The sequence below is a fragment of the Myodes glareolus genome, chromosome 27 (assembly GCF_982192425.1).
Source record: "Myodes glareolus chromosome 27, mMyoGla1.1, whole genome shotgun sequence".
NCBI lineage: Eukaryota > Metazoa > Chordata > Mammalia > Rodentia > Cricetidae > Myodes > Myodes glareolus.
Genome location: NC_142052.1, coordinates 43,799,663 through 43,819,811, shown reverse-complemented (window position 1 = coordinate 43,819,811; position 20,149 = coordinate 43,799,663). Strand labels below are relative to the sequence as shown.

At 43.6% G+C, this 20,149-nt stretch overlaps 1 protein-coding gene across 1 annotated transcript in view; it reads left to right on the top strand.

Moving 5' to 3' along the window:
• The first annotated feature begins 580 nt into the window (after positions 1-580).
• Positions 581-20,149, top strand: part of LOC125396754 (catsper channel auxiliary subunit tau) — a 44,022-nt gene continuing 24,453 nt past the window's right edge. Inside the window, exons 1-2 of the mRNA XM_085684213.2 lie at positions 581-1,020; positions 19,634-19,720. Coding sequence (XP_085540339.1) covers positions 643-1,020; positions 19,634-19,720 — 465 coding nt within the window. The 5' untranslated portion in view covers positions 581-642. The remainder of the gene's footprint in view (positions 1,021-19,633; positions 19,721-20,149) is intronic.

Genomic DNA, 20,149 nt, shown 5'->3' with positions numbered 1-20,149 from the left:
AGCAGAAGGAGTTGATGAGTCAGGCTGGGAAACCATAGAGTAAATCATTGTACTTTTCTGTATGAGAGTTGTCCCAGAATAGGAACAGTAAGGAAAGTGTAGGGTTCTTGTATCAAGGATACAATTGTCTTAAGAGTCAGATTTTTGTGAATGTGACGTTACTACCGCAAATGAATGTGGAGCATGCTAGAGCTCCGGAGGTTAGATAAACGTATAAGCCTGTGCTCCGTGTTTGCGGAATGGTCAGATAAATGTATTCAGGTAGGATGCTGGAAATATACATTTGTCACACAGGTGATAGTGCACAGAAAGTGATATCTGATATTATTAATCTAAAAGAAACGGTGTGGAGAGAGGCGGGCTCCTAAGACTAAAGTACAATTTAGAAAAATAGTACATCAGTTGGAGGCGGTTGCCCACCAGCAAGCTCTGACTTCCGGAGGAAACAGAAAGTGCCTGATGAGGAACCAGAGCAGATGGTCCAGCTTGCTAAATCCACACCTCCAAACCCAGGAGACCTCCGGCCCTGCAGCCCGGGCGTTCTGCACGTGGTCTATAAAAGCGCGGGAAAGGCAGCTGCGCGCGTGCGCAGCAAACAGCGGTTGGGTTAGTGGCTAATAGGGCCCTGAAGAGAATGTAACAATGGAGTTGCCTCCTCCGGGAAACCGGAGGGTTTCCATCAGTAACCCTCAAGAGACACCCCACAAGTCTTCCACCGCCCACGGCATAATGCCCGCCCGCTCGTCTATGGCCTCCTCCACTAGCTCCACGAAGCCCCACTCCTCGGCTGATGACCACAAGTCTTCCATCTCGAGCAGTGTGCCAGGCGGGTCCAACCCCCAGAAGAGCTCCCTCCTCCCTCCGGATGTCCCCCTGCAGCAGCGCAGAGGATCCACCGCCTCCTCCGTGCGCTATGCCGACGAACAAGTCAAGTCTTTGGCCTCGGACAAAGACAAGGACAAGGAGAAGAAGGACAAGAGCAAGGGCAAGAGCAAGAACAAGGGCGAAGGACTGCTGAACGTGAGTGGCCCGAGTGGAGGGGTGGGGGTGGGGCTGAGGATGGGAGACCCGCGGTGCCCTCAGGGCTCACCCTCCGGGGACCTCCCTCGCTAGACACCTTGGGTCGGTTTTTTTTATTGACTCCTAAGTGAAAGACCGTGAATAGGCGCTGATACTCGGCAGGGCAAAGGACCATCACTGCCTGTTCACTGCGAGCAATGCCATGGCTGGGTTGTCATTTATCAGGCTAGGTGGTAAACCTGAGACACTTTATTTTTTATGATTTATTTATTTAGTTATGGCGCGTCTTTGTTTTATTTTGCCTTTCTGCGTAAACTCTGGCTGACCCGGTACTTGCTATGAAACCCAGGTCGATTTCAAACTCTTGGCAACGCCCTCGCGCCCCCCCCTCCCCGCTGTCTTATATACTTAAGTGATGAGATGCGTGTGTACCACTACATCTGTATATTACCTTGCGTTATGACCCTGGAGGACTAATTCTTCATCAAGTCTCCAGTATTTAGTGGTAACTAATACTTTATGGAGGCATAAATGACAAGGGAGAACCAAGTTGTAATTCGTTCTATATAAAGGTCGTTAGAGGGCCATCAGGAAAATTTTCATCCTCTATTAGCATTACTTTATGAAGAAATAGTGAAGTTGAAGTATCCAGAAATGCGGGTGGTGGTGGCAGCACACACCTTTAATTCCAGCACTCGAAGGCAGAGGCAGGCGGATCTCTGAGTTAGAGGCCAACCAGGTCTACAAAGGGAGTTCCAGGGCAACCAGGGATACACACACAGACAAAAAGCAAACAAATAAAACAAAACAAACAAAAACCCAAAAACCTGTCTCAAAAAACCCAAACAACAACAAAAAACCAGAAACAGACGGTACAAAAAAAAAAAATGAGCTCCGTCTCTGTACAATAATTATTTGATCTCCAAGAGACTGCTAATTCCAAGAATTTAGCATGCTTTAAGAGCATTGTTACACATTGAGAGCATATCAAAGGAGCGTTTCTAATATATACTACTTAGTTAAAAAACCACAGAGGCGTGTAAGAGATGCGCCTTGAAATCAGGCCACGGGCTGAGCTTATTGTGTGTGATCTTAAGGAATTTGGGCTTTATTTCCCAGGATAGTGATTTCTAATATTGTTTTGAACATGGCAAATTCCTTTTCAATGTAAAACTTTCCTTTGCTGATTATTTGCTGATTGGGTAATTATAAAACCACAGAAATGAGCAAAGAGGTCTGGTATTATCAATAGAGTTCTCCCTAGGTCATGGTTTGTGTTTTAGTTTTTTGTTCATCTGTGTCCAAGCCGTGCTTGGTAAAGTGTTGGTATAGTTGCACTGGGGAGAAGGCTGAGCAGTCAGAAATGCGCACTACACTTGCAGAGGAACCTGAGTTTAGTTCCGTGCCCACGACAGGCAGCTCACAGCCACCTGTAACTCCAGCTCCAGGAGACCTGGCCTCTGAGGCCATTTACATTCCTGTGCACACACTCAGGCACATCCATAAAAAAAAAGTCTCTAAAAATGTAGGCTTTGAGTCTTCGCCATCGTCCTCCTGGGTGAGAAGGGTGGATGGATGCAGGAATGCGTTCAGATTAGAACTGTTTTGAACTGATTCCTAGACGTGAGCTTAAGAATCACCTCAGAGGAAAAGGAGACGCACTGATATGGTGACTACAGCCGGAGGAACCGGATAAACTGTGGAGGGGCTGTCCCTCCGTTTGTAGAGTGTCTGTGTAACATGCACAAGCCCTTATTGTGGATTGCAGAGTCCAATCCCTGCACTTGAGAAACAGTGGCCCAGCCTGCACTCTCCGTATCAGGGGGCGCAGGCAGAAGGATCAGAAATTTAGGCCTTATCAGCCTACATAGTGAGTTTTAAAAATGGATGAATGGAGTAGCATCAGAAGGAGAAGTAAGGAACTGGGAGTCTCAAATAACTTTTAATTTAAATTTTTATTTATTATCCTGGTTATGGTTTGTTTGTTTGTCCTTTCTCTGTCAACTTGATGCAAACTAGAGTCACCCAGGAAGAAGGATGCTCAGTTGAGGAACTGCTTCGATTGGATTGGCCTGTGCCCATGGTTCTTGATTGGTGGTGGTTGATTGGTGGTGGGCCATGCCACCGCTGGGCTGGTGGCTCTGGGTTCTATAAGAAAGCAGGCTGAGTGAGCCATGGGGAGCAAGCCAGCAAGCATCATTCCTCCATGGTCTCTGCTTCAGTCCTTGTCTTGAGTTCCTGCCTGCTCCTCCCTCCATGATGGGCTGACTATAAGCTGCAATATGAAATAGACCCTTTCCTTCCCAAGTTGCCTGTGGTCGTATTGTCTTAACCTTCTATTTCTGGGGAGAGACGCCATGATCAAGTCAATGTATGGAAGAAAAACATTGAAACTGGGGCTCACGGTCCCAGAGGGTTAGTCCATGGCTGTCATGACAGGGAGCACGGCAGCAGGCAGGCAGGTCTGGAGGTCTGGTCCTGGAGAGCTCACATCTGATCCACAGGCATGAGGCAGAGAGGGGGCCTAGCTGGGAACAGTGTGGGCTTTGGTAACCTTTACCTCCCTTCAGTGACACACCTCCTCTGTCAAGGTCACACCTCCTAACCCTTCCCAAACAGCTCCACTGCCTGGGAACCAAGCAGTCAAATTCATGAGCCTATGGGGGCTGATTCTCTTCCAAACCGGCACACATAGTATTTGTGAGAGCAATCTAAAGCAAACCAGGACAGTTATTACGGGGAGTTGTCACAATGGGCACAAGCAGATCAGAGGATAACTTAGTGGAGTTATCGTCATGTGGGTTCTGAAGGGTAAACTCAGTTCACCAGGTGGAGGAACTATTTTGCCAACCCTTAAAGAGATTTTTTTTAAAAAAAAAAGTTTTATTAAAATGTAGGTTTCTAAGGAAATTGGAAAGATTGGTTATGCATAGTCCTTAGATTATGATATATTGTAGCTTACGACTTCAGTAAAAATGTGTATTGCCATCCTGGTTTGTTGGTACACACTGTTGTCCCTGCATACGGAGACTAAGACGCCAGGATGGGGACTGCAGGGATAGCCTGGGCAGTATGGTGAAAATCTGTCTCAAGACTAAACAAAATGTGAAGAACGACCCCAAGTTCTAGTCCCAGTTCCCTTGAACCTCTTCAATTCCTTTCAACAGATTGCGACAGTTCCTCACCCTGGGGGCGACAGTTCCTCACGCTGGGCCTTGTCTACATCATAGCCAATCTTTACTTCTCATACGCTGGAATCTAGTGTTCTACTAAACCACCATTGGCTTCCATCTATTACGTCTGTCCTTTGAAATAAACGCCAAGCTCTGGCCTAAATGCAGAAGACATGGCGGTGGGGAAGTCAGTCCCCTTCCTGTCGGTGCTAACGTTCGAATCGGACAGCTACAGATAGCTTTCCATTCTAAAGGAAAGAGAAAGGGTGGTGGGGCGCCATATGTAACATGACGGGCCGGCTTGTTGGGGGTATCTGTTCCTGGACAGCTACTGATAGCTTTCTATTCTAAAGGAAAGAGAAAGGGTGGTGTCAGGAACTGTGGTGGAGAAGGGACGCGCGGTGCTTCGGGGGAGCGGAGCAAAAGGAAGCATCTCTGAGTAGGCAGCTTCTGAATGGAAAGAGGTTGGGGCGGAGCAGAGAGCACAGAGATGGGCCAAGCAAGCAGGAGGTTTCTGTGGAGTCGTCAAGTGTGGAACATTCGGGAAACAGGGAGAGAGGGAGAGTGGTGTGGTGGGACGCTAGAGCTCTCTCTTTGTTTAAGGCCCCTCTAAAAACTTTTGAGAAGGCATTGAAGGCTCAAATTAATTTTCCTATCATATTTGTGTTCTTTCATGCTTTGGATTCCCCAAACTTCTTTAGTATATAGGCTATATATAAATATATATTTTAATATTTAATATTTATAGTTATGTTTATAATAATTAATAGTTGATATTTATAATTAATATATAAATATTAATTATATATTTATTTATATATTATTTATATATTTATTACATATATAAATATTAAAATATATATTAAATATATTTATATATTTACTCCTTTTACAAGTACTCCTTTGTGATAACTATCAAAATTAGATGGTAGCTCTGGAGAAATGGCTCTGCAGGAAAGAGCACCCTGGCAGCTCTCACAGATAACCCAGGTTTGATTCCCTAGCACCCACACGGGCAGCTCACAGTCATCTGTACCTCCGGTCCCAGGGTATCGAACACCCTCTTCTGGCCTCCCTGGGCACCATGCACACATGCGACGTGAAGACATGTATGCATTCAGAACACCCGTGTACACAGGATAAATAAATACATTTTTAAATTAAAAAATAGTCTTCTGAGTGCTTGGCGTACTTTTTGGCTGCATGACTCTTTGTTAATTTGTAGAATCGCTTTTCTGCGCTCTAAAGTTGCTGTTTCTTTCTGTTCCTTACCTTGTTACGGTTACTTCCTTCACTGAGTTACAGTTAGCTTAATTGAGATCTTCCTTTCTTGGCTTAGGCCCTTCCTGTCTCCTCCTCTGGTCTTTTGCAGCCTTCTGTAAGTCTGGATGTTGTAGAACCAGCTTTGCTTGCCCGAAGTATTTCCGAATTCCCCTTTTCCTTTCTTTCACCTGTTGGTTGTTTCTGTGTCTTTTCCACACGCGTGTGAATCCTCCCGACTTCTTCTTGCTGATTTCTAGTTTCACACCACTTAGGCGAGAAAAGATACCCGATACAGTACAAGACTTTTGTGGACCTCACAGCATCCGTCCTGAAGAACGCTCAGTGTGCCCCAGGGAGAGCCTGTGTGTTCTGTGGCTGTCGGATGGAATGCTCTGTGTGTTGTCTGTCAGTCTCACCAGTTCTGAAAGGTAGCTTCGAATCTAATGCTTCCTCGTTGATTTTATGCCTGGAAAACCTGTCCATTGTTCAAAGTAGGGTACTTGTGGGGATGTAGCTCAATGGTAGTACACTTGCCTGTTGTGCTGGCTGTTTTATTTTTCAATATTTATTTTAATTTCATGTGCACTGGTGTTTTTGCATGCATGCCTGTATGAAGGTGTTGGATCCCCTGGAACTGAGATTACAGACAGTTATGAGCCGACATGTGGTTGCTGGGAATTGAACCTGAGTCCTCTGGAAGAGCAGCCAGGACTCTTAACCACTGAGCCGTCTCCCCTAGCCCCATGCTGGCTATTTTTAAGTCAGCTTGAGGCATGCTAGAATCATGAGAGATGATAGAACCCCAGTTGGGAGAATGTGTAACCTGAGGGGCCGACTTGTTGGGGTATCTGTCCTGCCCAGTACCCCATAGCCGGCAAATCCCAACAAAAATCACACACAGGACTCCATAAGATTATAAACTGATTGGCTCATTAGCTCAGGCTTCTTGTTAACTCTTATAGCTTATCTTAACCCATTATTCTCATCTATGTTAGCCATATGGTTTGGTACATTTATCAGCTGTAAGCTCACATGTTGCGTCTTTGGTGGTCTGGGCAGGAATGGCGGAGGGAGCTTCCTGCTTCCCAGAATATTCCTGTTCTCATTGCCCCGCCTCTACTTCCTGCCTGGCCAATCAGCGTTTTATTAAAATACATGATTGACAGAATACAGACAATTTTCCCACACCAAGAATGCCTCCATAAGATCTAACTGTAGGAAAACCTTTAGGGTGTTTTCTTAATCAGTGATTTATAGATGGTTGTTTTTTTTTAAAACTCTTTTGTTTAAAACTCTGTTTGTGGGAGCACCACCAGATACATTACACAGAGACTTATTTTTTCTTATGAATGCCCAGGCTTAGCTTGACTTGTTTCTAGCTAACTTTTCTTAAATTATCCCATCTATCTTTTGCCTCTGGGGCTTTTATCTTTCTCTCCTTCTCTTTTCCCTTCTTTACTTCTTACTCCATAGCTTGGCCCCTGATGCCGCTGCCGCCTCCTCCTCCTCCTCCTCTTCCTCCTCCTTCTGCTTTATCTCCTCCTCCCAGATTTCTCCTCTTATTTATTCTCTCTGCCTGACAGCCCCACTATCTTTTCTCCTTCCTTGCTATTGGCAGTTCTTTGTTAGACCCATGAGGTGTTTTAGATGGCAAAGTAACACAGCTTCAAAGAGTCAAACAAAGGCCGCATTAAAGAATGCAACCCATCTTTGCATCATTAAACAAATGTTCCACAGCATAAACAAGTGAAATATATCTTAAATTAATATTCCACAACAGTGATGGATGTGGGAGGGCCTACCCCATGGTAGGTGGTGCCACCCCGGCTGGTGGTCCTGGGCTCTATAAGAAAGCAGTCTGAGCAAGCCATGGAGAGCAGGTCAGTAAACAATACCCTCCATGGCTTCTGCAGCAGCTCCTGCCTCCAGGGACCTGTGTTGTTCCTGTCCTGACTTCCTTCAGTAATGAGCATGATGTGGAAGTGTAAGCCAAATAGGCCCTTTCCTCCGCAGCGTCTCATCACAGCGATACTAACCCTAAGACACCTACCGTGTGCAAAGTCCTGGATTGAAGCCCCAGCACTGAAAAAAAAAATGGAAAGAGAATTGAACCCCAGTGGTATTTTACTGCCATTTGTCTCTTCGGGTGTAGCAATACTGTTATATACTCTGATCTTAGATGAATATATCATTATAGTTATTATAATCGTCCTGACAACTTGATCCTTTGATTATTATGTAATGATCTCATTTGTCCTTTCCATGTGTAATAGGGGTCTGTCTGTGTAGCACGGGCCCGTCTTCCCGCCTCAGCCTCCCAAGGCTGCCATGACAGGGGTCTGCCTGTGTAGCATGGGCCCGTCTTCCCACCTCAGCCTCCCGAGGCTGCCATGACAGGGGTCTGCCTGTGTAGCATGGGCCCGTCTTCCCGCCTCAGCCTCCCGAGGCTACCATGACGGGGTCTGCCGTTGTACTCAGCTTCTTCCATTTTAGCCATTTGACTAGTCTCTGCCTTTTGGCGAATGAATCTATTGACACATAAAGTAGTTATTAATAAGTACCGATTGTTGCCATCTTGCTTGCTATTCTTCGGATGTCTTAGTTCCTTATCTCTGTCTTTCTGATCGTGCAGTTTTCTGTTTGGCCAGAGTCTCGGCGTCTTTCTCTTTCTCTCTAGTGTCCCCACGACAGCTCTTGACTTTGTGGTTCTTGTCTTTGTGGCTTACACAAAACTTCCACAGCTATAATCTAAGTTTATAACAACTTGGATGACATACAAAAACAACTCTTTTTACCTCTCCCACCCATTTTGATTTGCTGATACCATTTGCATATGTGTCCGTTGAAAAATTATCATAACGGTACTTTTTAAAAATTTATCTATTTCTTTTACTTGCTGGTCTCAACCTCCCTCATCCTCCCCTCCCAGTCCCTCCCCCTCTTCCCATCATTTATATCAGAGGTAGGTGATTTATATGCCACTGTTATAATATTAGGATTATTATCCTAATATTATAACTTTATATATTATAATATGACTTTTTTCTCTAAATTTGCCTTCACTAGTAATTTATGTAACTGGATAGTTTTAAATCATTTTCTTGGAGCTCACATATTTTTTCCCCTCTGCTTGATCAAGTCCACTGTTGACACTCTCTCTTATATTGACTGATTGCATCAGTCAGCAAGCCAATCAAGTTAGAAGGTTTTGCTGTTTTATTTGTATTTCTGTGCTAAACTCCAAACTTTTGTGTCTTGCTGTTCTGATTTTTGTTGAACTGTGGTCTTTGGCTTCCTGGGCATCCTTAATTCAGAATTGGCATCTCAGAAGTTTATAGATCTCCATTTCCTATTAGGATATTGCTAAATTAGGAGGTTGCTTATTAGGAAATTGTTCTTTGGTGGTGTCATGTTTCCCAGATTTGTGTATGTGTGTAGGGAAGGGGAGGGGCAGGGGAGAGAGAAAGGGAATGTAGGGCGGCCTTGTGGGAAGAGAAAGAGAGAGAGAGAAAGAGATAAAGAAAGAGAAAGATAAAGAGGGAAGAGAGATGCAGAGAGAAAGAGAGAGAGAGAAAAGAGAGATGCAGAGAAAGAGAGAGAGAGGAGAGAGATGCAGAGAGAGGAGAGAGATGCAGAGAGAAAGAGAGAGAGAGAAAGATAAACAGGGAAGAGAGATTCAGAGAGAGAGAGAGAGAGAGAGAGAGAGAGGAGAGAGATGCAGAGAGAGAAAGAGGAGAGGAAGGAGAGCGTGTGTGCGTTTTATAGACCTGTGCTGACGGTTGTGCAGTTGAGGGAACAGATCTTTTCCAGACTTAGCCGACAGTTTGGTATACTCCTTCGGTACGGGTGTGCTGGCTAGGTAGCTGTGGTGGTTCTTGCGCGTATCTCTATCACAAGAGGACACTTGGGTCGTCTGAAGGATTCTTTCGGTTCATCAGAAGTGTTTATGTTGGAAGAGCGTTGGTTATAGCTGTGGTGTTTGCCTGACACTGTCAAACAATGTTTGCAGGTATGATGCAAGTTAGACTCTTATCCTGGCAATCAGACCAGGCCCTAGAAGCAAGCAAATGTCCTCATGGGAGAGATTCAGAGGAAGATCTGGGCATGCTCAGAAGAGGAAAAGGCGGAACACGGAAGCAGAGATAGGACTGATGCAGCCATGGAGTCTGAAGAGGCAAGAACAGGATTTCCCTGCAGCCTTCTGAGTGAGGTTCTCCCAGTGGCGCCTTGAATGCAGCCCAATGTTTCGACTCAGATCTATGACACATACATGGAATATGGGGTATGGCAGCATTACGTCTCAGAAATGCCACTTTAGGAAAGCAAAATAGTAATGATAATAATTACAAGGATCTAATTGTGCCAGAATAGGAGTGATTCTAAATTTCTTTGGTTGCCCCCATACCAGTAGAAAACATAGCAGCATCTGCAGCTGATTTATTTTTTTACATTTATACATTGTGTATATATGGCAAATTTCTAAATTTGCAAACTCCAGTTATTTTAGATGATCAACGGTCAGTCTTGGTGGCATCGGCCTCTAAGCCTGGCTACTCTGGAAGCAGAGGTAGGACCTTCACATAGTCAAGGCACGTCTGGCTACCAAGTGAATTCAAGGCCACGCTGGGCAACCCAAGGAGCCCTGTCTCAAAATAAGAAATAAAACTATAAAACTATGACAGAGGCTCAGTGATAGAGGACTTACCTAGCAGGTACTAGGTGTGGTGAAGAAGGGCAGGGATGAATGACCAGGCAAAGGAGCTAAGGGAGGAAAGAAGATTTCTAATAGATTTAACTAATTTTTTATTTTATGAGTACGAAACCAAACCATCACCGTGTTTGAGAAGCATGTTCTGAAAGTCCAGTTCTCATATCAGTTTATCTCACTGCTGGCTTTTAATTTGTCATCAACATCTTTGTGTATATGTTTATGTGTGTGTAGTGTAGGCAGACACATATGTGTGTGTGGACTCCTGTGGAGGATGTTGGGTACGTTGCTCTCACCCTTAAGAAAGAGGTTCTCCAGGGGCATCTGATTTTTTTTTGACTGTATTCACCATTAAGACTTTAGCCAGTCAGTGGCTTTCTGAGCATCAGTAAAATCAACAAACTTTGGGTCAGCTGTCCGGAAATCAGACTGTGGTCTATGTGAGATTAAGACCATTCTTCAGGGAATTCCTTGGACTAATGTCTCAGATGTATGAGATCACTCTTTTGACGGCTTCTAAGAAGGTGTCTGCAGACAAGTTACTGAACATACTAGACCCTAAAGGCTAATATTTTGTTTGTTTGTTTGGTTTTTGTTTTTCGAGACAAGGTTTTTCTGAAGCTTTGGAACATGTGCTGGAACTAGCTCTTGTAGACCAGGCTGGCCTCGAACTCACAGAGATCCTCCTGCCTCTGCCTTCCGAGTGCTGGATTAAAGGCGTGTGCCACCACCGCCCGGAAGAGGCTGGTATTTTTTATAGTGGCATGTAATCCCCTTTTCAGGGGGCTTTTTATGGGAGGTAGACTTTGTAAGCATTGTTTTGCCTCTCAACTTCATTGGCAGGCTGCAGGCTCAGACTGTTTTTGTATAAAGGATGTCTTCTCCAAAGAGAAGTTTGAGATTTTGTATGCTTGTTACGAAAGGACAGTATTGGAAGAAGCCTGGAACCCATGAGGTTTGTGACCACAGGATTCTGTTACAGTGTTAGGAATTAATGATGTCACAGGCGTCATGTGTTCCATCTCTCCAGGAACACGTGAACACATGTCCGGTTAAAGAAGATTTGCCAAGGTCTAAAACTTACGCAGCCTGCTCAGGTTTGGGCCTCAGATGTCACTTCAGGAAGTTAAGAATAAAAACCACTAGCCATTCTACAAGGAAAAAAGAAAGAAAGTACAGTATTGGAAATTAAAGGTGGACAGCTGATAATTGAGGAATATGTCAGTTATTTTTTATGTATATTACCTGTTTGCTTGTACGCCTTCTTGTACAAATTACATGCAGCTTCATTTTAAAACGAATCTTTAAAATAAGGAAATCTTTTTAGGAAGACATTTAACTTTTGTATTTTTGATTTTAAAGGCATGAACCGTCGGTTTTCAGTATATTGATGAAGATTCTAACTTTTCATCAGGTTGTGTGTTTTCTTATTATTGTCTGTTATGTATGCAGTTAGCATATTGAGTCACCGAACTGTTTAAAAATCTAGCACGTAGAGCAAGCCTGTTTTGTGGAAAATACTTATCTTAAAAAAATAATCATGGCAGGTTTTCTGCAAAAAAAGCAAAAGCATTTGCAATTCAGAATACTGATATTTTTATTTTTTAAAAAATATTTTGCTTGCAGGAGTAATACTACAAACTCATTTTAATGAGAATCTTTGAAATGTATTTATCTTTAGGGCACCTGGGCATCTTTATGCTGTTTGTTTTATGTCTTTCTTGAAATAAAGTGTACATACGTTACCTTTAGAAAGAAAGAAAGAAGGAAGGAAAGAAGGAAGGAAGAAAGAAAGAGAGAGAGAGAGAGAGAGGAAGGAAGGAAGGAAGAAAGAAAGAAAGAAAGAAAGAAAGGAAGGAAGAGCGAGCCTCACTAACCTTGGAGCTAGGCTGACAGACAGCAAGGACCAGGGATCTTCCTATCTCTCCACCTTTCATTTACTTTCTTGTTCTTAACCAAAGTTTAGTATATTTCTCCACATTTATCACCTTAAATTTTTTCTATAATTTTATTTTGTCATTCCTTATCCATCTGTAAACTCAGACTAGATAGATACTCTGCTATGCTAGATAGATAAGACCACATAGTTGTTTGGCCCACTCAACTGGCAAATGCAATCCTCTGAACTCAAATGCAGCCATGAAGTACCGGCATGCTCGCTGACCGCCTAGGTCATCCCGGGGATGGTCACCTGCTCCCCAGGGCCAGTCGTTTACCTTACTTCCTTGCTAATGAGAAACCGGGGAGTCTAGCATTCTCTCCCGCGGCTCTGGGGATAATACCTGGTTTTTGTCGTGTTTTGCTTCTGTGCCGCTCCTTGTTTCTCAGAGACGAAGAGCCTCAGATGGTAGAGGGAAGCCATTCTCTGAAACTTGGCTGGGGGAAAGAATGAACGTGAAAAGAACACATTTTTAGTTAGTTACCAGTTCCTGGCATAGTGAAGACTCATCTAACGGGGCAGTTGACTCTTCCTGTAACGTACCATGAAGACAAAGGTTCCTCTTCTTGGAAACAGTTTTGTATAGCGATTAAACTGTAGTTATGTTTTACCCATTTGTCTTCAATACCAACATTTACAATCATCTGGAGGCAAGAATTCTTCAAGCTGGAATCTGGCTGGTGCCAGACACATAGTGGTGTCATCGTACGGGTAATCACTCAACAATTAACTTAAGGATAACGGGGGTTCCGTCAGGACTAGGAAGTAAACGCATCCTAGGAAAAGTAACCGTATGGGTTAGCAGGCTTCCAAAGAACTTTGTGGGTAAGCCACGTCTCCAGAGAATGGAATGTCGAGGATGTGAAACGGTACAGACATTCCTGTCAAAGCCACAAGGGGCTTCCCGAAGTTACCCGAAATCACAGTCTCTCCAGGCTCGGCAGAAGTTCCAGGTCATATCGGAGTCTTTATGTGATGTGTTTAGAACCCTTGCCCAAGATTCTATTAGGAATTCGGCAAATACGCGTTTCTCTGCTGTTGCTGCTGCTCACGGGAGCTGTGCTCCGCTAGGAGGGAAAACGCCAAGCTAAGGAGGTAGGCAGAATCATGACCAGGAACTGGGCACGAATCTGTAGCGAAGGCGTCCTAAAGGGTCCAGATGAGCTCTTATCTCCTGAAGCTCACGTTCAGAATAGACGCGGAGTCCATGCCTGTACCTGCAGCATTTGGAAGGCTGCGGCAGGAGCATGTCTGTGGTTTTGACGACTGCTTAGGTTACATAGTGAACTTTCCATTAGCCTGGGCCACAGAAGGAGACCTTACCATAACAAAACAGACTTCCAAAGTAAGGGATAGAAGTGTAATAAGAAGCATGAGGTTTCACTTAAATACAAGCACAATATATCATAGTTAGACACATCTTATGGTATGGTAATTGTAAGTAGTTACTGTAAACTACAGTTAAACCTCAGACAACTGAGAGAGAGAGAGAGAGAGAGAGAGAGAGAGAGAGAGAGAGAGAGGTGCAACAATAACAAACTGATTGCAGATATATTCGATAAGTTTTCAATTGTTTATTGATACCTATTATTAGTTCTTGAAGGGGAAAATTGGCAGTACCAGATTCCTAGGTCCCATGCATCCTATATTGCAATTCTGAAATATGTAATACGTCACTATGAACCACATTACCCATGCTATTCAATAGACCACTGAAGTGTACTCCGCTTCTCCAACTGAAACTATATCCGCTTGGGCCGGCTCCACCCCACCCTTCTATCTGGTCTCCTCTGCGGCCACTTCCAGGTTCGTCTTTACTGAAGAGTCTGACCTTTCTAAGATTCCACATATAAATGAGATCGCAGAAGTCTGGTCTTTCCGTGTCCATCTAGTTCACCGATTCTCTCTCGAGCGACCCATGTAAGGCAAGGGGCAGAATCTCCTCTTTAAAAGGCAGAAGCGTATTTCATTTTGAGCGCAGTGTGTTTTCCGCAACCAGCCGTGGGTAGCATGAGGTCGCGTCTACCTCAGCAACTGAGGACGGTACCCCCACGAGCACGAAGACACAGTAGGTCTTCAAAGCTCACAGCATGTATGAAAAACCACGGCAGATTTCACCCTCAGCTGTGAAAAACAGGAAGCTTCCTCCCGACTTTAAGAACATTTTTAAGACGCTCAGCGTTTGTATTTAAGACAGGATGCACTGGAAGTCCTAGCCACCTTAATTTGTTTTAGAAAACAAATATAAAAGGGAAAAGTGAAATTTTCTTTGTTTGCGTTACACACTAAAAAATTCTTTATTATGATATCAGAAACCTGCTAGAACCGATAAAATTGTAGAATAAAAAAAATCAGTGCAGTAAAACCATTGTAATTGTTAAATGCTTTGTGTGTGTGTGTGTGTGTGTGTGTGTATGACAGTGTGTTGCCTAGCCCAGGCTGGCCTTGAGCCTTCTCTGTATCTGAGGCTAGCCTTATCTAGTGTTATACTCTTGTTCCTTTTGCCTCTACCTCCCAAATGCTGGGATTACATGGACATGCCACCATACCCAGGTTTAAAACCCTTTAAAAAAAAATTCCACTAAGGATTTGTGATATATATATATATATATGACAAATTATATTATAAATTATATATATAAATTATTATATAATATATATATTCACCTTCTGCCTCCTGAGTGCTGGGGTTAAAGGCGAGCACCACTACCACCTGGCTGAATTGTTGTATATTTTAAGAGCTGAACGAGTAATTCTTGAAAAATATCGAATACTAAACCATGAAGTGAATGCTTACAAAGTCATATTGATTCCAGTTCAGCAGAGGTGGGTGTAAAGGCAATCGTCCTTTTGGGTTTGATTTTTAATAGGCAGCGTTTCCCTGTCCCCTCTGGCCTCCCTTCTTCCGAGGCACTTTACCTTCTTCTGGCACGGGCTGTTTGGGAGTGTGTTGTTTTGTTTCCATGTGTTGCAGATTTTTGTGACTGCTTGATTCGTGGCTCAGGAAAATACAGGCTGCACCAGAGATTGCCTTGTAACTGCTGGGTGATCCCACACTTCAGACGGCCTCTTCAGACATCACCCCAGCAGGGAGGGGTGTAGTGCTCCAGTATTATTGAATGTGCATGGAAATCCAGGTCCTCCTTGTGTCCATTGATGCTTTATTGGTGCCGGAAGGTGGTACTGTCTTGTTATAGTAGTGAGGATAGAAGCCCTGACTTCTTACATGGATCTTTTAGTGCGAAGTCAGAAAGATGTGGAGGCATTGATATATATATATATATATATATATATATATATATATATATATATATATATCTCGATACTTACAATATGTATCAAGCTTATTTCTATATATATCAGATCCATAGCTCTATATCTATATAGATCTTGATATATATACATACTTATAATTCACCAACCATCTGTGATATATATGTATATGTATTATATATATGAATTCTAAGTATAATATATATAATATAATATATATAAGTATATTAAACTTAGAATTCACCATCCATCCATGATTAAAAATATCTCAAGAAACTCAACACACAAGAACTGTATGTGACCACAGTAAAGGCCACACATGACAAAGCTACAGCAAACATACCGAATAAGGAAAAAGTCGCAACCTTTTTTTCTTAGGCGTGGAATGAGATAAAAATGCCTTTCTGCCCAACACAGTTTTGAAAGCGCTAGCCTAAGCAATCGTGCAAGAAAACAGGCATCCCGACTGGAGAGGGGCAGTCAGATTGTCACCATTTGCAGATGGCATTGCCCCTGCAGGTAGAAAAGGTTGTCACAAAACCGCCAGAGCTAAACCGAAAGAATTCTGTAAATTTGGGGCTTACAAAAGGAGCATACGAAAATCGTTAGTATTTCTTTACACTTGGGGAAAACGACTTGAAAAACCAATCAAGAAAACGTCTTCATTTCTAATAGCTATAAAAAGAAAGCACTTAGGAATGAATTTAACCAAAAGAGGCAAAAATATCTCTACGCTAAATACTGTGAGACATCAGTGAGAGAACTGAAAAGAATACAAATAAATGGAAATAACTAATTTTGTTACAAGGTTCATACTTCTAACAGTGAGCTGCAGATTTTATATTTTGCCAACAAAACACTGACATACTCTCAAAAGTTACATTTGTAAGGTGTTCTCTGGGAATAACACTTGCCCTTGCTTCCAGTTTTCTTTAGCAATCCCCCCGACACACACACACACACACACACACACACACACACACACACACTCGGTACCAGCCTCTGATTCATCCTTCCTGTATTGCTGATGTTCTAGCCTTGCATTGGCTTTTATGTTACTCTTATATAATGAAGCAGTAAAACAAAGCAAGTTTTATTGCTTATTCTTATAAGCATGAGCAATTTAGTAACTTTAACCTGTTCAGTGTGTCTTTGTGGAGTCTGCTAGCTTTTCAAGCTGTGTCTTGGGAGTGGATCACCATGAATCAATCTTTCCAGACACACAGTAGGTTCTATAAATACATAGATTTCCTGTTATTGTTTAAATTTTTCCTGGAGATGGTAATTTTATTTTGTTTTAAAAAATTCTTCTTATATATGTTACATCCCAACTGCAGTTTTCCCTCCCTCTACCCCCCCACCTCCCCTCTCTTCCAGATTCTCTCCCCTCCCCTCTCCTCCCCTCCCCGCTCCTCTCCTCTCCTCTCTTCTCCTCTTCGAAAAAAGCAAGCCTCCAAGGGACATGAACCAAATGTGGCATAATATGCTACAATAATACCAGGCTACAATAATACCAGACTACTGTCTGGTAGTCCTCACAAGGCTACCCAGTAGGAGTTTCCCCTTCCACTCCTCCTATTCCCCACTACCTCCCCTCTACCCCAGATCCCCGCTCCCACTGCTGGGAGCCCCACGAGAGTGCTCAGCTATACACCCGTAGCATACATGCAGAGGATCTAGCTCAGATCCATGAGGGTCTTTGGTTGTTTCAGTCTCTGTGATCTCCTATGAGCCCTGCTTGAGTGATTCTGGGGGCCATGTTCTCCTGGTGTGCTTGATCCCTCTGACTCCTTCAACCTTTCCTTGCCCTCCTCTGTGGAATTCTCCCGGTTCTGCCTAGTGTTTGGCTGTGGGTCTCTGCATCTGCTACCATCTGTTGCTGGATGATGTTCCTCTGATGACCGCTGGGCTAGGCACCTATCTGTGAGTGTAGCAGAATATCCGTAGTAATTGGTGTGGGAGGTCCTTCTGTCTATGTGTTGCTTGTGTTGGTTAATGAATAAAGAAACTGCCTTGGCCTGATAGGGCAGAACTTAGGTAGGCAGGGAAGACAGAACTGAATGCTAAGAGAAAGAAGGGCGGAGTTAGGGGACGCCGTGGATCCGCCGCCAGAGATAGACGTGCTGAAACTTTGCTGGCAGACCACGACCTCACGGTGATGCACAGATTAATAGAAATGGGTTAAATTAAGATGTAAGAGCTATCCAATAAGAAGCTAGAGCTAATGGGCCAAGCAGTGATTTAATTAACAAAGTTTCTGTGTGGTTATTTCGGTTCTGAGCGGCCAGGATGAACAAGCACCTCCTGGAAGCAAATAATCATGTCATTTAATTTTTTTTTTCATTGTGTCTGGGTCCCTGGGCTGTCCAGCCTCTGGTTCTTGGCAGTGTCAGGCATGGCTTCTCTCTCATGGCATGGCACGGGCCTCAAGTTGGACCAGTCTTTATGTGACGAGTTAAGCTAGAAGTTTGTGATGTTGCCCTTTCTGAGCCTTTCTGTCCCAGTGGGCAGCTGGGAACACAGCAACCGTGGCAACCAGCATGCACCTTGAGGGAGGAAAGGGGACAGCTCTTGCTCCCCCACCCCTGTCCTGGGGCCCACAGGGTACTGTAACCACCGGCTTCCAGGTGAGACGGAATTCCTTTCTTTGGGGCTGGTTTAGCAATCTAAGTTTTCCCCTGTATTTCTACAGGTAAGGGCACAGACAGTTCATCTCTTAGACTAAGACCTTGTGTAAAACCGAGGGGAAGGTCAGGACAGAATATTAACAGCTGTGAGGGTAGAACAAAGGCCAGCGGGCTACACTTTCCTGAGCCGGAGATTTTAGGGCCACCCAGACCTGTTTATCAGCAAGGGCAGACATGCTGTCTCTCCTGCTCGGTGCCTCCTGCTCCGGACTCCTTTCTTGTCAGTAAGGGTGATTATTGCGGGGACTAGCTTTATGTAGACTGGGCTACGAGAACAGAGGTGTGGTTGAGCAATGAATGCTTTCACACCAGGGCCCCACAGTGTGGGAGAAAGTCAGCCAGTTGCCAGCAGAGGAAAAGTCATGTTTAAAGATGATTTACACGCTGCTGGGATGTTTCGGGATGAATCCCATTATGGAAGAGAAGAAAACCAGGGCTTCGCAAGATTTCTACAGAATTGACGGAGACTATCCAAAAGACAGGTGTTCCTGAAGCTCTGCAGATCAGATTAATCATTAGATTATATTCTTGGGAGGTTGTCTATTGATCTGTATAATGCGTGTGGCCACCAGCAGTGAAGGATAACATACATGTGATTGGTGGTTCTTTTGTTGTTGTTGTTTTTCGAGACAGGGTTTCTCTGTAGCTTTGGAGTCTGTCCTGGAACTAGCTCTTGTAGACCAGGCTGGCCTCGAACTCACAGAGATCCTTCTGCCTCTGCCTCCTGAGTGCTGGGATTAAAGGCATGAGCCGCCACTGCCCGGCTGATTGGTCGTTCTTATTTGATGTTCTGCTGTCCTTGACTCCCCCCACCAAACATCTTTCTTTCTCCTTACTGTTATGAATTCAGAAGACCCCGCTCCTGCTCTGTCTTTTTTCCCTGAGAAGCAGTCCTCCTCTGAGGAGGTCACACCCGGTCCTTCTCCTGCAGGGCTCTGCTCTCTCCCAGTGCCATACCATCTGCAGCCAGAATGTCTGTAGTGTTGATTTCCTCCTTGATTTTGTGTCTTCCATCCTCCCTACTCCTCCCTGTTATTTTCCACAGTCACTTACGGATTTTTCTCCTCTTGATCTCTGTCCCCGTAGGTGTGCGCTGAAATTTTTTACTTCCTCTCTTTCCTGATAGGAAATCTGGAGATTGTGAGACCCTTCTCCAATGTGTCCCATGTTTCATCTGTGTCTCTCATCTTGATAGAGTTACGTTTGAATAGGTGTTCTGGTTCGGGCGACTGCCATACAGGATGGAGTGTTCTTCTAAATGTCTCAGTACATCCTGCTGTGTGTTCAATCCATTAACTAATTGAATGACCATTGTTCAAATGCATGTGTGCCTTTCTCCTCTTTTCTGACTTACTGAATAATTCCATATTTAATTATGCACACTCTATCTATTTGTTTATCTAGTGATAAATATGCTGAAGATAGAAATGAGTTTCTTATTCCTAGTTATATCCACTACCGGGAGCACCAAATTTTAGACACTCGGAAAATATTAGTGGGAATAATGTTTTATCCAGTTATGTTCTACTTTTTCTTCTAAAGTGTTAAATTACTTTATTTTCATTTATAGATGCTAAGAAAAACTCTTCAAGGGTCTCAGAGTGAAGAAATGGTAGTAACAAGTGAAACACCAGCTTTGGTACCGTTTGGAGATGTGGTATGTATGAGTCACCTTCAGTGAGCCTGTACAAATTGTTTCTCATTTGATACAAAACACAGCTGATATTATTATCTGGTGATTGAAAAGTAAGTGAAGAAAATCGTCCTCTAGGATAAGCATGCTCATGAATTTTTATTTATGTGACTCATAAAACCACTAAATATTCACCCCAAATTATGGAAAACATTCTAATTCACAAAAATAATGTTTTCTCTTATAAGGATTCCCAGTCACCTGACATAATTGTAAGACACTGATTTGAGACCTACCTACGATCCACTAATGTCCAGCGTCTGTCTGACACAATTGCAAGACATTAATTTGGGGGCCCGCCTACGATCTGCTAATGCCCAGTGTCTGTCTGAAAGAGGAGTCTGTGAACCAGTGTTTTTGTTGACCTCAAGTGATTATACTTATTTACAGATT